The following is a 17,306-nucleotide window of genomic DNA, read 5'->3' as shown; positions in this document are numbered from 1 at the left end:
GTTTTGAATACCGTTATTTCGATTGATAAAATCTCTCCTGGGGAACTCTTGCTAAAAGAGGAGAGTGGTAGTGGTTCTCGGGTTATCTCTGGATCTGGTGGATCATGCGTATCAGTTGAGATAGAGGACAGATCAGTTTCGGCTGATGAGTTGGGGCTCGGCGGAGCTTCAACTGGCCCTTCTGATACTTGATGTTGAAGGGGGTGCTGCAACTAGGTGGTAAGTCTCAGCTTGTTTATGGGAACTGGAAGCTTGGAAGACTTGTTAATAAAGATTACTGATATTACTGATGACTGGGTTGCTTTGTACTTGGATGGTGGGCTAGAGTTTATCGCAAGGCCTTCAAGTGGGAGATTGTTAGGATTAGTGAAGGCCTTTGGGCTGGGTTCGTTGGTTGACAATTAGAAGATAAAGGGGGCGGCCCGTTTAATTATGGAGGATGGCCCGTTTGGAGTTTTCTTGGTCCCTAAGCCATTTAACCTAATTGTTCTCTATATATACCATTGTCATGTATTGTAATCTTTTGTACCGCGCTTAATAAAAATACCCTAGTTGCAGCCCGTGGACGTAGGTCGCCTTGACCGAACCACGTAAAATCTCGTGTCTCTTATTTATTGCTTTCGTTTGTGCGTGTGTGTTGGTGTTTCCGCTGCGTACCGACTCTGTTTAATACCTAACACATATGTCTGAAGAAAGTTAGGCCACATATAGGATTTGTATTTTGATTTTTTCCATGCCTTTCGAAAATGATCGATAGGAAAGGAATTCGTTTCAAGTGTTCTTCATTGGTAGGATTCTTGCGAAAAATAGTTTTTCTTCATTTTATATTTTGCTTTGTCCAGTTATTTTCTTATTTGAGTAGATTACCTTTTTATTGCTAAATAACTCTAAATCACTTTTTATGTTCGTATTTAAAGTTTATAAATTTTAAATAACAACTGCATCTTAGGTAAATAATAAAATAAATCAACAAATCAAACATACGTCAAAGTTATTTTAAACATACTACAAATTGATTTTGTTATTTTTTCCTGCCCGTATCGTAATGAACCTAATCAATACCTACTAAATTTATGTCGAATCGCCACCGCAACGTCCATTCTTTTAGTCGTTTTTTAATTTGTTATAAACACGTTAGTTTAAGGAATTATTCTGGGTTTAATTTTGGTACCTTAAAAAACGCAACCAATACCAACCGAATTCCTGCTAACTTATGGAAACAATGCATGAGTTTTACCAACACATAATAGCCCTGGTGCCAACTTGTGTGCGAGCAACTTTTTAATAATATGACATTAAAATTATAATAATAATAATTAATAATTTATTATTATTATTATTATTTTCTTTTTGTTTTAATGCTATAAAACATTTAAAATAAAATTATTTATTTAGTTTAATAAGTTACATTTTTATAACTTATTAACTTAATAAAAAAGTTAGAAGAAGACGAAATAATAAATCCAAAACACCTGGTGAAAACAACAAAATCCATATCCACAGTGAAAGCAACAAGATTCTTTATCTATTCAAAATTACCCAAATCATCAATTCCTCAAATCTACCCTCTGATCCACCCCTCTTTTATTTTACCCCTGTTTTCAATTCTTGAAAATTGACAGCCAATTGTGTCCATTTGGGTTTTAGGGTTTGAGATTTGAGATGGGTGGGTCAAAAACTGAAGGTGGTACATCTTCTTCTTCAACAACAGCAACAGTGCCTGTGATTGCTAATCGAAGAGACCCTTATGAGGTTTTGAGTGTTTCTAAAGATTCTTCTGATCAAGAGATTAAATCTGCTTACAGGAAACTTGCTCTCAAGTTAGTCTTTTTTTTTTTTTTTTTTTATGTTAGGTTTTTGGTTATTAATTGTTTTTAGGTGCTACTCTGTGTTAAAGTTTGTTTCTTGATACTCAATTTGATTTCTTGAGAGTTGTGATTAGTAATATCAAGAATTATAATTTGGTAAAATTCTTTTTCTTGTTGCTGTGAGGTTATTAAAATTCTTGTTGTTGTGAGGTTATTAAATCTGCTTACAGGAAACTTGCTATAAGTTAGTATCTATTTGCTAATTTTTAGTTTATTAAATGCTGTTTTGGAAGTTATTTATTGTTATTGATGTTTTTTGGTGTTAATTTGTGTTAAAAGTTTGTTTCTTGACACTGAATTTGATTTCGGGTGTTAATTTTTAGTTTATTGATTGCTGTTTTTTAAGTTATTAATTGTTATTGATTGTGTTTGGGTGTTAATTTGTGTTAAAGTTTGGTTCTTGATGCTGAATTTGATTTCGGGTGGGTTGAGAGTTGTGATTAGTGATACCTTTTTTTTTTTTTGAACGGCAAATTAGGATCACTCACGGACCACTGGAGTATCATCGTGTCACTAGCAGAACCACGCGATCATATCCATCTCCACTAGGCAATGATGCCTAACCACCAATTTAGGAGGAAACCCAATAAATCTTGGAAAAACCCCCTTGTAAGATTTGAACCCAGGACCTTATGGTCCCTAAGCCTTATCCCACCACCAAGATGCCACCAGGCTATAAAGCCATGGACGTGATTAGTGATACCTAAACGACCCGTTGAGATCGAATCGATAACAAGTTTGAAAAAAAACGAGCTTCTTCAAGCTCCAGCTGAGCCCGAGTCTCAAATAAAGCTTGTTTATGGTTATTAGTTTGCGTAGGTTTTAAGAAAGTTGTTGGGGCGGGAGAGGGGGGGGGGGTGTAATTTCGTAATTTGGTTTTAAGTGTTTTGAAAGATTGTTCTGATCAGGAGTTTAAATCTGCTTACAGGAAACTTGCTCTCAAGTTAGTATCTTTTTGTTAATTTTTTAGTTATCAATTGATTGTTTTTTAGGTTTTGTTTTTGATTGTTTTTATGTGTTAAAAGTTTGGTTCTTGATACTGAATTTGATTTTGGGTGTTATTTTTAGTTTATTAATTGCTGTTTTTTAGGTTATTAATTGTTTTTGATTGTTTTTAGGTGTTAGTTTGTGTTAAAGTTTGGTTCTTGATACTGAATTTGATTTCTTGAGAGTTGTGATTAGTGATACCAAGAATTATAATTTGGTTGTTGTTGTGAGGTTATTAAATCTGCTTACAGAAAACTTGCTCTAAAGTTAGTTGCTTTCTTGTTTCTTTTTGTTGGGATTTTGGTTATAATGGTTATTAAGTGTTTTTAGGTGTAAGTTTGTTTCTTGACACTGAATTTGCTTTCGGTTGGGTTGTAGTTAGGGATATCAAGACTTGTAATTCGATTAGATTCTGGTTGCAGTTAGGTTATTTATTGCATACATTGATTTATTACTCTCAATTTGCAAAGTTTTCATGAATTTGTTGGGAATTATTAGGTCATTAATTTTTTTAGGTGTTAATTTGTGTTAAAGTTTGTTCTTGATACTGAATTTGATTTCGGGTGGGTTGAGAGTTGTGATTAGTGATACCTAAATGACCCGTTGAGATCGGATCGTCGAAAAAAGACGAGCTTTTTCGAGCTCGAGATGAGCCTCAAATAAAGCTTGTTTATGGTTATTAGTTTGCTGAGTTTTTAAGAAAGTTGTTGGGGGTAATACCGTAATTAGGTTCTGAGGGTCTGTTTGGGATTCCTTATTTTTCTCTCCTTATAACTTATATAGGATAAATAAGTTATTTTTATGTTTATATAGTGTTTGGGAATCATTAAGGCCTTTTTCCTTTCTCCTTATTCATAGGCTAAAAAATGGGTTTTGAATAAGTTGGAATATAGTAACTTATCTCCTTATATGTTTAAAATACCCATTCCACCCTTTCATTCTACCCAAACACTTTTTAAAAACAACTTATTCACTTATATAAAAGTGTCCTTTTTGGTCATTTTCCATCAATAAGTTAAATAAACACTTTTTAAAAAACAACTTATTGACTTTTATTAATTCAAACACTTTTTTAGAAACTCCTTATTATAAATTCATAAGTCCTTTTCAACTAAAATAAGGAATCCCAAACACACCCTGAGTGTTTCGAAAGACTGTTCTGATCAGGGGATTAAGTCTGCTTACAGGAAACTTGCTCTCAAGTTGGTATCTCTTTGTTAATTTTTGGGTTATTAATTGCTGGTTTTTAGGTTTTTAATTGTTATTGATTGGTTTTAGGTGTTAGTTTGTGTTAAAGTTTGGTTCTTGATACTAAATTTGATTTTTATTTGGGTGGGTTGTGAGTTGTAATTGTTTTTAGGTTTTAAGAAAGTTGTTTAATTTGTGTATTAGTTTGTTTCTTGATAATTAATTTGACAAATGACCCGAGGCGCTCGCGAGCTATTTAAGATCGCCTCAAATAAAGCTCGTTTAGTTATCGAGCCTGAGCCTGGCCTTGTATGGGAAGCTCGTTGAGGCTGTATTTTTAAGTTTTACCTATTTTGGACTTCTATGTAAGAGTTTTACACTTGCTCGTTTAAGGAACTACACGAGCTCGAGCCGAGCATAGGCTCGTTTATGGTTTTTCTCAAAATATCAAAAAAAAATAGAAACGTATATAAATTAATTAGTTTCTTTCTTGCTCCACTTTTGTTGGTTTTTAGATAATTAATTGTTTCTGTCAAGTGCTGTTTTTTAGGTTTTAATTTGTGCTAAAGTTTGTCTCTTGCTTCTTTTTTTGCTGGTTATAGGTTGTTAATTGTTTTTGTTGATTTATGATTCACAATTTGTATTGGTTTTAGGTTTACTTTGTGTTTGAGTTTGTTTCTTGATGATGGATTTGATCTTGTGTGAGTTGTGAATTGGGATTAGCGAGCTACTTGAGATCAGCTCGATAAAAAGCTCGAGCCGAGCCTGGGCCTCGAATAAAGCTTGTTTAGTTATCAAACCTGAGCTTGAGCCTTGTATAGAAAGCTTGCTTAGCCTTGTTGAGCCTTAACGAGCCTTGTGTATTATTAAGTTTTACCTCTTTTGGCCTTCTATATATTAATTTCACATGGCCGAGCTCGAACCGAGCTTAGGCTCGTTCTAAGGTTTTTCTCAAAATATGTAAAAAATAAAAATAAAACGTATATAAATCAATTAATAAAACGAGCTGAGCTTGTGAAAAAACGATTCACGAGCTGAGCTTTACAAAGAGCGCTCGAAACAAGCCGAGCTTGAGCTCTCGTAAGTCGAATCGAGCCGAGGTCGAGCTCTCTTAAGTTGAAGCTCGGCTCGGCTCGTTTACACCCCTTACTGATACCAACACTTGGAAATTTGATGAATTTATGCTTGTCATTAGGTTATTGCTCATATGCATTAGTTTATTATTCTCAATTTGCAAAGTTTACAATTTTTTTTGGGAATGTTTCAATTTTGTTTAGCTTTTGGAATTTTAGTTCTTTGTGTATGGCTGCATTTATTGTTAATAAATTTGATTCTGGATTGTTTGTGACGTGCGATAAGCGATATCCGCACTTGCAACTTGATGAAGTTCTACTTGACATTATGCTACTGGCTTATTGTTCATACTCATTGATTTATTATTGTCAATTTGCAAAGTTTTTATTTTTTTAGGGAATTCTTCGGTTTAATTTGGAACTCTTATATGTTAGGTTTATGAGGTGTTTATAATTTTTGCTTATTTTTACCACTTATACTTAAGCATAAGCAGATAATCAGCTTTTTAAAAACAAGTTATATCACCCTAAGGGCAGACTTGTAATTTTGAATTCACCAAGAATAATGAGTTTGAAGTAAACTGTTTCCATAAACAGACTATGCTCGTTGGACACAGATAAGCAAACAATTGAATATTCTTGTCTGCTTTTAAAGTACTTAATAAGCAAATAAGTTGTTTAAATGTATTCTGCTATGTGTTCTTGAAGAAATAATAACCTTCTATGATAAAAGTTTATTTAAATTTGTTAATATTAATGCAGAGCAGAAGCGAAAAAAGTGCTAGATACGTTCCAAAAAAATGTTTATATAAAATGTCAATAAGAGAAAGTTTATATCATAGTCTTAAAACAATACAAAAAATGGTTGAAGTAGCTAACATTTTAATCTTTAATTAAAATAAATGATAAAAACCGACTAAATTGTTAAACCTTTAAAATTGGTTATTATTTGTGTTATCGGTCTCTTATATATCAGATATCGTTCATACGCAGGTATCACCCTGACAAAAATGCTAGTAATCCCGAAGCCTCGGAACTATTTAAAGAGGTTGCATATTCTTACAGCATATTGTCCGATCCAGAAAAAAGAAGACAATATGACAGTTCAGGGTTTGAGGTACTCGTTTTCTTTTTAATGATTATTAGGCCTGTAAACGAACCGAACGTTTAGTGAACTGTTTGTGAAGCTTTTGGCGGGAAGTTCGTTTATTTAATAAACGAACATGAACACGTCTCATTCGTTCATTTATGTTCATGTTGATCGTTTATCTGGTTGAAGTTAAACAAACGAACACGAACATGCAATTTCGATTTCTTTTAAAATTTTTATTTTTATATCCAAGCATTTTTATCAATCGAATTAGGCTATTGACGCGGAAGGCGTGGACATGGAAATCGACTTATCAAACCTCGGAACCGTGAACACAATGTTTGCAGCACTATTCAGGTAATTATTAATAAAAAAACATTTTTTTATTAATTACATTATTTCCTCATTTTTATTTTAATATTTTTAAGCAAGCTTGGAGTTCCTATTAAGACGACTATTTCCGCCAATGTTCTCGAAGAAGCATTAAACGGAACCGTCACCGTTAGACCCCTTCCGATAGGATCATCAGTCACTGGAAAGGTGCATTTTTTTTATATTTACGTGCTACAAAATCTTTATTTTAGTAAATTTGTTATTTGAAATAAAAAAATAATTTATAACTAAATTTGCAGGTTGAGAAACAATGTGCACATTTCTTTAGTGTTACAATAAGTGATGAACAAGCTAAGTCAGGAATTGTTATTAGAGTCACTTCAACCGCACAAAGCAAATTTAAACTACTTTATTTTGAGCAAGATAATGGTGGCGGTTATAGTCTCGCATTACAGGTAATTCATTTTATTCTATTTTGCTTTTTTTTATCAAAATAATATCATATATAGTTATAAATGAATGATGAATAATTGTATTTATAAACTTATAAATTTTAAGTATTATAAATTTAAAAGTTTGTCAATATTAAATTTTATAATCTATAATATTAACTAAGTTTTAATTTTGTAAAATTTGAATGTTTTTGCGAATTTTAAAGTTTCCCTGACTAAAAATATTAAAAATATTTAAATATTTGTTTATATATAACTAAAATAAAAAGATCGGTAATTAAAAATAAATGTGAAAGATGGTGATGAAGTGCCATGCATTTTTGGTGGGATTTTCTTGTTCTTGAAGAATGATGTTCTTATGACGTGGCAGCTAACGAAGCACGTTTTTAGTTGTTTTTGGGTTTTCTTTTCGTGAATGTTCTAGGTTACAAATGGCACTATGAAAGTTCAAATTTCTAATTTATGACATCATCTCGTGCAGGAAGATAGTGAGAAGACAGGTAAGGTGACATCAGCCGGGATGTATTTCTTGCATTTTCAAGTATACAGAATGGATTCAACTGTCAACGCCGTAAGCATTTACCAACAACTTAAAAGCTTTCCACTTTAAAAAAAATCATTTTCGGTTATTAATGTATTTTAGTTAATTTTACAGTTAGCTATGGCTAAAGACCCCGAAGCTGCTTTCTTTAAGCGGTTAGAAGGTCTTCAACCGTGTGAGGTCTCGGAACTGAGGTCAGGCACTCACATATTTGCGGTTTACGGTTAGAATCTTTTCATTTTTATTTTATTTTTTATTTTTTTAGGGATTTTAATTTTATGCAGAATATGAACTTTTGTTTTATTGCAGGTGATAACTTTTTTAAAACAGCATCTTATACGATCGAGGCTATTTGTGCCACTACATATGAGGACTCGACTCATAAACTCAAGGATATTGAGCAGCAGATTTTGAGAAAAAGAACCGAGCTTCGTCAGTTTGAGACGGAATACAGACAGGTGTGTTTCGAGTTTTGACCTGTTTAGTTATAGATAGGTCAGGTCAATCGGGTCAATAAAAAAATGATAAAAGACCAACGGGTCAAACGCCCGAACAGTTGAAAGTTGCGCTCAAGTAAGGCTGTTCAAAAAGCTATCAACTTTCTCGAAATTGACTCGTATACAAAGTCAAATAAAGAAATTTTCAAGTAAAATGACTAAATATATTTTATTTTGTTTTTACAATATACTAACAGGCGTAATTTTTTTTTTTTAAAAAAGCTAATTTTTTGAATATAAAATTATCTGGCTCAAGCTTTATACGAGCCGAGCTTAAGCTCAACATGTTAGCTAGTTAAAATAAACGACCTGAGCTGATTTGGCTTGTTTAATTTCGATCTTGAGCCCGAGCTCGAGCCCAACCTGGCTCGGCTCGTTTGCAGCCTTACTCTCAAGTCTTGTTTTATGGCATACCTTCTTTTGTCTAAATATATATAAAAACTTTCCGAGTGTTTCTCATTTGGTAATTTGCAGGCTTTGGCACGGTTCCAAGAAGTGACCAACAGATACGGCCAGGAAAAACAGAACGTAAGTGCTTTTATTTTATACAAAATAGTTATATGTGTTGTGACCATTTTAGCCTTTGCATGACAAATGGTCAAAAACGAGTCAAAATTTATGTTAAGGGTAAAATAGTCCGTACACATAATTGTTTATGAATTATTATTATTATTATTATTATTATTATTATTATTATTATTATTATTATTGTTATTATTATTATTATTATTATTATTATTTTGCTACATATCAATATATAATATTCTTAAAACGATATTTAATTCTTATACGATGTTAAAGAATATTTAAACAATATTACAGGTGGACGAGCTTCTAAAACAACGAGACAGTATCCAGTCGTCTTTCACGGTAGGTAGGTCTGTGGTTGTCGGTAGTGGGAGCAATACTCAACCTAGCAGCAATGGCGGAATCCACACCAAGATTCCAGGTGGCAGTGGTGACGGTGAAAACAACAACAGTCCAAATGAAGAAGGTACCTCGGATTCCAAAAGTAAGAAAAAATGGTTCAATCTTAACCTTAAAGGCGATAAAAAAGCCACTTAAGATCATTTTCTTAGGTTTGGTTCAACTTTCGGACGTTTTTATTCAATGAATCTTGTTGTGTGCTGACATCATCATCATCATCATCATCATCATCGTACTCAGTATATCCCACCAAACCTTGTTGTGTGCTGACGCGTACAATTTTTTTTTATGTTTTTATTAATTATTTTATACAGGGTTGGTTATGTTCATGTTCATGTTTATGTTTTAGTACTTATTTGGCTATTTGTGTTACATTAATTTCATTTTTTTTAAATGAAGGATTGTTGGTTTTTTGTTTACCTTTTGCTATTGTATATGTTTTAGTTTTAATCATTGTGAATGTTTTGATCCACAGAACAAATTACTTTTCTACATTGATTTATTTTTTATTTATACTATACTTCAAACAAATAAATATAGTAACACATGTAGACTTCAAACTCAGAAAACCACCACCATGAAAGTGCAAAAGTATATGAGTAGTTTGAAGGACCAATGTTTTAAAAACCGGTACGTACTGGCTGGTTGAACTGGGTTTACCGGATTTGGTAAATCAACCGGTATTTAAAGCTTCGTATTTTTGGATGGTTTGTTAAAATATCGTATCGTTTTTTTAAATACCGGTTTTCAACACAAGATTTGTGATATTTTTTTTTTGCGACCAATATTATTTAAAAATAACTTTTAACCTAGCAGATAAAATTGAAACGAGTAAACATAGGCGACGCTTCGCTAATCAACCAGTTTTGTATTATGCCAATCAAAAGTTGGTTCGCATACAAAATACAAACTTCTTATTTGACTTGATCATAGTTCATGTGATGTTTATTAATACACTTTTAGGTTATTTTTTAGGTTGAAATTGTATTTATATGGAACTATAGAGTAAACTATTTAACATGGTTGAACCTCACTGTGCCTTTTTTGAACCAAATCTAGTATGAGTAAAATATCGGTTTTTAAAACATTGGAAATGAGTCAATGACTATCGGACCCTCGTCGGAAACTCCTTTGGCAAAATCGCGAAACCATTTTTGAACAAGAATCCATGCATAAATTCAAATAGACTTTTGTTGACCTTAACCGGAATCAGTTAAGAACTGGTTTCACCAAAAAACGAAAAAAGAAAAAGAAAACCGGTTTTGTACGGCTCAAGTTTCAAATGGATCCATATGAAGGCCAAGTTTCATATTCATACTCGTTAAAGTTTTTGACCCAAACACATCTTGGCCCAAAGTATATGTAATATCATTATAGTTTGGCATTTAACATTTGCAATCTATTAAAACTTAATAAGTTTCTGTATGAACTTAAAATATGAAATTATTAGTTTTAACTAATTTAAAATCTTTACTTTAATATAAAAATTTAAAAGAAACAAATACTTGCTTTAATGAAAATAAAAGTGACTGTATTAAAAAAAAAAACTTCAAAAGTAGCTAGAGGCGTAGTTGACTTGTCAATTTATAATTTTGACTTGAAATTTGAAGTGTAGTTTTTTTTGGAGATGACTTAATTAAATATATAAATCCCTGAATTTAGTGTTAGCTGACTAGAATTTGTATTTAAATAATTGTAATTATTGTTAACTTTGCAGGTATTGCTCTTAATTGTACTTTTCTTTCTTAATAAATTAGAATTTTAAAATGCTAAAATCCCCTTTTTTATGTGGATAGTGTTGTTACTATTTTAAAATTTTAATAAGGTTTTACAAAATACCTTTTTCACTCTATTTTATCTTAAAAGGTGAAAGTATCTTCTATCATGAAATTAGAATTATAAAGCCATAGTAATATTTTAAAGAAAGTATCTTGTGTATATTAGTATGTAGTATGTGCACAAAACAATTCCATTCACATTATGACTATTGTGTACACAAGGTTCCTTAGTATAGATCTTTATTATACAAGAATAATTGGATTGAAAAATTGAAATTAGTTTGTTGAGAATAAAGTGTCACCAAAACTTATGATCTAGACTTAAGTTGATAAATTCAGTTTTATTAAATGATTTCGTAGGTTCGGAGTTCAAACTTATGAGAAACGAACACAGAAAGAGAGTACATATTGATTAGAATTAAGAGACATAATCGTAGAAATGAATAAAATGTGTGATGACTTTTAAAGATTGCAATGTATATGTCCTGAAACATCACATAATCTGAAGATCATAATGTGGTCGAAACACCCGTCTGACACAGTAGGGCATGCAACGATGCACTTCTTGTCACTACAATGATCACCTTAAAGAATAAACATTGTTGGGACAATGAAAAACCCCTATGACTGATTGACTCCATAGTCAAGGCTAACTACTTCGTTGATACAAACTTATTCTCTTAAGTATCATATTAAAGTCAGTCCCAACTTATTCTCTTAAGTCGCATGCATGTCGCAAGAACAACCATCATGTCTCACACCAGATATCGAAACCTCTAACGAAATATAAAGTTCCACGGAACCACTATCACAAGTATATATTTTGTTACAACAGCATACACTCACGTTAACTCAATATTCAACTAGTATAAGAACTTTAAAAATTCTTATTCTTTTACCAAATTCATAATCACCATGGTAGGGTGACAAATGTTTCTTTGAATTCATGTTATAATTATATAATAACGTATCTTTAAAAATTTTAAATATTCATAAATAAAACATAAATTTAGATGCAATGACATAAAAAGGACTCCTCTAAGTTACAAAGGGCAAAACTGAAAAACATCAACTTACATATTTAATCGAATAGGATATAAATATACTTGCAAATTGGGCAGCTACAATATTAATTAAACTACATGGTATCACATTATCTTACATTTAGAAAAAACAAAGCTAGAGACAAAAGTATACAATGTTTTTGTTTTTAATAAGCCACATTCGATTGTAAAGATAAAACATTCTAGCATCACGTATCTAAAACTAGACTTTCATGTAGGCGATGTTTTTACTTTTCATGGAACTGATCAAATGAATGTGGTGGTTTAGTTTTTAAATTATTTAAGTGATACATATATATACGTGTTTAAAATTAAAAAAATAAATATTATACATATATGACAAATTAACAAAATTAAAAAATTATGTGATTGAATAGGAAAATGATAATTTTTTTTGAAATGCTACTAATTTTTCCTCTCATATTTTTTGGGTTCTGATATACGAACAAATTCAATCAAATCTAATTAGGGGCTGTTTGTTTACATCTGAATGAAACCATTCAGATGTAAATATCTAATTCATTCAGACTTTAAACTGTTTGGTTCCAAACATTCAGACTTGTTGCTGCTGAATGAGACAGATTCTAATTCAAACCTGACTCATTCAGTTTCCAAAAAATGGCACATATATTGATCAACATTTTCTAATTATAATTTCATTTTATATATTATTATATTGTAACAAAAACAACATTTTTAATCATATAAAATATGGCTAAGCAACACCGGCTTGTAATTAAACTAATCAAGTAGAAGATGCCATCTTAGGTTATCTATTACGTGACCTGGGGACAATAAAATTAACATATAATAAAACAAATTGATCCATAATTTATGCAAAAAGAAAACTAATTAAATGAAGCACACAAGATGACCTAAGGTCTACACTTAAGTGCCCTAAACTAGCATGATTAAAATTCCTTTATGGTGAGAACTTTTTTTTTCATGTATATTTGGAACTACCCCTAATACTCGAGTTAGCCTTCCTGATATGAAATGTCAACCGTGTATACCAATGTTGATGCTCCAGGCCTGACTACTCAAAAACACCAGAGAAGAAACCCATAAGGACTGGAAAACACCATCGATTCAGCGGTATCAAACCTGAGACTATAAGATCTCAAGTTTTAACCATAACCTCCATATGCTATTGGACCAAAAAATCAACTGTCCTTTATGGGAAGAACTAAGAACCAATCTTGACTATTATTGAATATGAACACTTTTATATGGAATGACGACGTTCTTATGAGTTACGCTACCGCACTCACTAAATTTAGAGAGTCATGTTATCCCACTTTGGCCAGACTATTATGTATTAACCTGGCCCACGCTAACTTTAGAGTTTGGCTTGGGTATTCTCCTGAGAAACCATACCGCTGGTTGCCATATTACAGTCGTTGTGTCACCACAATAGCAGAACTCTCTGGCGTAACACGCTGTGGAACGAAAACCCGGATAGGCTCAGGATTCGAACTTGAATCTCTGGTGGAGAACCCAAGTCCTTTTACCACTAGAACACACTTAAAGATTTGTTGACAGTGAACAAATAGTCTTTGGATCTCATGCCTTAAAAATATATAGTCCCTATCTACTTAGATTCTTTATGGGACACATGCTTCCAAAATTTGTATGATTCTTTTATCTGACCCTTTTTATAAAACTAGGTCAAGACATTATGCAAGAACATGCATGTATGTAGAACTCAGAAGAATTTCATAGACTGCAAGTTCCCAAAAGAAGAATAAAATATAGTTAGATGTGCATTATTGCATAGGTTTACTTATATTTTATCCATGCTTCCTTATGGTTTAGATTTCTCTCTAGTCTGGACATTGTTGGTGTCATGAAAATGTGGGTATTATTTGTTAATATGTGACAGTAGTTATGTTGGAACTCATTTGTCTTTTATGGATAAAATATGGTTAAATTTATTTCACAAATCATTTGAGTTCCTACATACATGAATCTCTACCCAAGGTACCCTTTGGGAGTTTGAAGATATGTTAGAGGAAGAGATTTATAAAACCCTAAAACTTTTGTTCTATGTTGAATTTTACAACCTTTACTATATCACCAAATATATACCATTTATATTAAAAAGTGTTCCTTAATCAACACAAGTATTCCTTAATTTGATCATTCAGTTCATAAACCTAAACAATACACAACAAGTATATATTCAGAAAACTATGTCGGTACAAAAAATTTGTAAATAAACACTACGAAATAATGAACATCTTGACAATTAAGACATTATACGTGCCTTGCGTTTATTAGCAGTGTGAAGACTCTCTGATAATTTCCTCAATCAATTCGTTTTAAGAATAGAATTTTACATATGTTTAATTGAGACTCGGTCATGAAAGAATATGAATACCTAGTGTGAAACTTTTTGGCTTAATGTAGCATGCGACCTCTATAACAATTAATGTCGTCTATTTTGTTCTTGAGAAGTTCATAGAATACTTTTGGTTGCTAAGGTGGAAACTTTCTAAGTGGTCGCCCATGTTAGGATTAGTCACATTGAACACATTTAATTGTGAAGTACTTCTCTCATCCAAAATCATTGTGCATAAAAATAGGTGTTTGTGATATTTAAGACATGACATTTCTTATGGTCCAATATTTCTACTGTGAACATAACGTAGCATAACATAATGACTATAAAGATAATAAACGTTAATGGGATTGCAAATTATTTCAATATTTTACTTGATTTAAAAACTATATATCATATTAATTCGATCGTGTCATGTGTGATGTCCCCCACAAATATACAAGTAATGTGTTATATGGTTTACATGTCATGTGGTGTTCATTTAGCCGTCTATAGCCGTCTATGTGTCTACTTTAATGGAGAAAGCCCAACTCAAAACCACTTTCAATGTGTTTCATTTGCTTGATAAAGTCTACCCAACCCAACCATCTCCATGCATTGTGAAGAAACACTAAGTGAACCCTGAGCAGATTATAGATAATCTGGGGGTTAAGTAATGTTTCCCACGAGGATGAGGTTCAGCAGAGAAGATTGTTCTTCAGATGACCTGCAAAACAGACACCGTAAGCTCGTCACTGAGAAGGGGGGGGGGGGTTCCTCCTTGTGACCACCCTCCGGCGTGAGAATCAGACTAGATTGCTCTGAATATAAGTGTATATTAAGAGATTGCTAGATAAGATGAGATATCAGATGATGTCCTTACCATTCCAAGGTGTTGGAGTATTTATAGCCGAAGGTAGGTTTCTTAGAAGGTACAGCCGGCTGAATAGTATTCCTGTTCTACCAACAGTGGACTATGCACAGGCCATGCTGGTTGGTGGATAGGTTACGGCCGACAGTAACAAGGTCGGCTGTATACTGTTCCTTTACTGCCGGCTATGCACTGTTCCACCAACTGTAGGCTGCGCACGTCCCATAGTAAGGGTTGGTGAGTAGGCAGCGGCTAATAGTGACAAACAGTACTAGAGGGTGCTCCTCCTCGTACTGTTGTCGGTGAGCTGTCACCCTGTGATTGGTTCATGGGCTGTTCTGGTCAGATCGTCTGTTTTGCCCATACCTTAGTAGGTATAGTACAAAAGATCTTCCAGAAGCATACGGACTGGCTCATTTAGGCGGGAGTATTCCCGCCTTGCTCATTCCTTCATGTGACTACTGAAGTAGCTAATGCCTTGTGCATGTAGCCTTGCTGTTAGTGCGGGTAGCCTTCCCTGATGGCTTGTATCCGCAGCTGCGGGAACAGGCGGGGTACTTCACCATTGGGAGGCTTTCCCTGCGGGTACAGCTGGCGTACTGCGCGTAAGGCTCTCTGAGCGTGGTGGGTCCTGCGGAAGCAGTTGGTCGTTGCGCAGACGTCCCTGTTCCAGGTGAGTCTTGCGGGTCCAACTGGGCTCTGCTGGGACCTACCTCTTCAAGTCCCCCCAGTCCAATGTTCTTCTCATGAATTATTAATAAGTGAGGTGAACTTTTGGACTTAGCAAGGGGTTTTGAAAAGGGTTTTTAGTTTTAAGGTTTTCCGTGTGGATTCTTCCCGCGGTTTTCCTGATGTCACGCAGAAATTCCCGACTTTTCTGCTTGATCTTAGGGTATGAAGCGGGTAGGTTTGTAACCTTCTCGCAAGTCAGGAGCGTTGAGTCCCACTTGTGTAGATTCTCCATGGGGTTTTGGTAGTTTTCAACATAGTGATCAATTATGCTAAAACCACCAATTCCATCTTGGAGTTTCAAACAATATAGTTCTCGACGTTCCCGTGATGCGGGGATGTTATTCCCGTTTTCGCAAGCATGGCCCAGAAGATCCTTCTTGGTTTGAATTCCCTGCAGAGTGCTAAGTATGTGAAGGGTTTTTCCTTGACACTGTACCCGCACTCGTCTTACGGTTACTTTATTTCCAAGGTATTCCTGGTGTCAATTCCCTGCGGGTGCTAAGTATGTGAAGGGTTTTGCCTTGACACTGTACCCGCACCCGTCTTATGGTTACTTGGTTGCCAAGGTAAGGGGTATTTTCCCGCCTACTTTTGAATCTTTTTTGAATTTTTTTGAAATTCGAAGAGTTGGTGAAAGGATAAGAACAGTCCAAACCTCTGAAACGTCGTGCGACGGTTTCTTCTGACTGTGTCAGGACGTGCAGGAAGTTATGGTGACGTGACAGTACATGGTCATTCCAGACGCCTTTTCAGGCGCGTGGGCGCGATTTTTCGGGCGCGTGGCCGCGAAATTAATGGTATGCGTCCTTTCAACAGCTGTTGCCAGCTTGCTTTTTGCCACGTGTCATAGTTTCATTGCACCTTCGATTTCTCTCTCCTCCGCATTAATTTCATCGCATTAATTGCGATTAGTATATAAAAGGGGAGAGGGTTCTTTGCAATTCACACTTTCACCTCTCTTCATCTTTAACGATTTCCGGCGAATACTCACCTTTTCAGTCGAGCATTCTCTTGAAATCGTTTTCTTCTTTCTTCTGCAAGATGTCTTCTCACGATGTCGAAGCTACAGCCGATGACAAGAGTACTGCTGGCGAGTGCCAGTGTGCTCTGCCTGTCGATCTGTATCAGTACGTCGTCAGGAAGTTCATGCTCGAGTCTCTCGAGCCTGAGTTTCCTGAACCCCATCAGACGGTGTACGATGCCCCCAGAGGCAAGATCGGAGTATATGCTGCATTCTTTGTTTATGGGAATCTTAGGTTCCCATTGACAATGTTTGTGTACCGTGTCCTGGAGAGGCACGGTGTGCACCTGACCGAGGTGCACCCGATGGCGATTGCCAAGATTCGGCACTTCGAGTGGGTGTGCCGGATTCTGGGCATTGAGCCCTATGTTGACCGCCTGATGACCTTCTACTCTTGGAGGTGCATCCAGGGGTGGTATACCCTGATAACCCGAATCAAGGGTTTGAAGATTTGCGCAACCGAGCGCAGTCTTCGTTCGTGGAAGAGGGAGTTATTCTACCTCTCTGCTCGCGCCATCCCCCTTGCCATGAAATTTAAAAATGGGCAAGCTCTCCCAAGCCTTC

At 34.4% G+C, this 17,306-nt stretch overlaps 1 protein-coding gene across 1 annotated transcript; it reads left to right on the top strand.

Annotated features, from left to right (window-relative positions):
* The first annotated feature begins 1,594 nt into the window (after positions 1-1,594).
* LOC143624467 (chaperone protein dnaJ 15-like) lies at positions 1,595-9,094 on the top strand. Its single transcript, XM_077095111.1, has 10 exons — positions 1,595-1,820; positions 6,110-6,233; positions 6,481-6,563; positions 6,635-6,746; positions 6,839-6,994; positions 7,473-7,562; positions 7,647-7,755; positions 7,842-7,990; positions 8,504-8,557; positions 8,852-9,094. The coding sequence occupies exons 1-10, from the start codon at positions 1,663-1,665 to the stop codon at positions 9,092-9,094; spliced, it is 1,278 nt and encodes a 425-aa protein (XP_076951226.1). The 5' UTR covers positions 1,595-1,662.
* Positions 9,095-17,306: the final 8,212 nt, after the last annotated feature.

The sequence above is a fragment of the Bidens hawaiensis genome, unplaced genomic scaffold (genome assembly GCF_021521415.1).
Source record: "Bidens hawaiensis isolate Kalapana, Puna unplaced genomic scaffold, B.hawaiensis_p1.1 tig00003781_1, whole genome shotgun sequence".
Classification (NCBI taxonomy): Eukaryota; Viridiplantae; Streptophyta; class Magnoliopsida; order Asterales; family Asteraceae; genus Bidens; species Bidens hawaiensis.
This window is presented reverse-complemented; position numbering and strand designations above follow the sequence as displayed.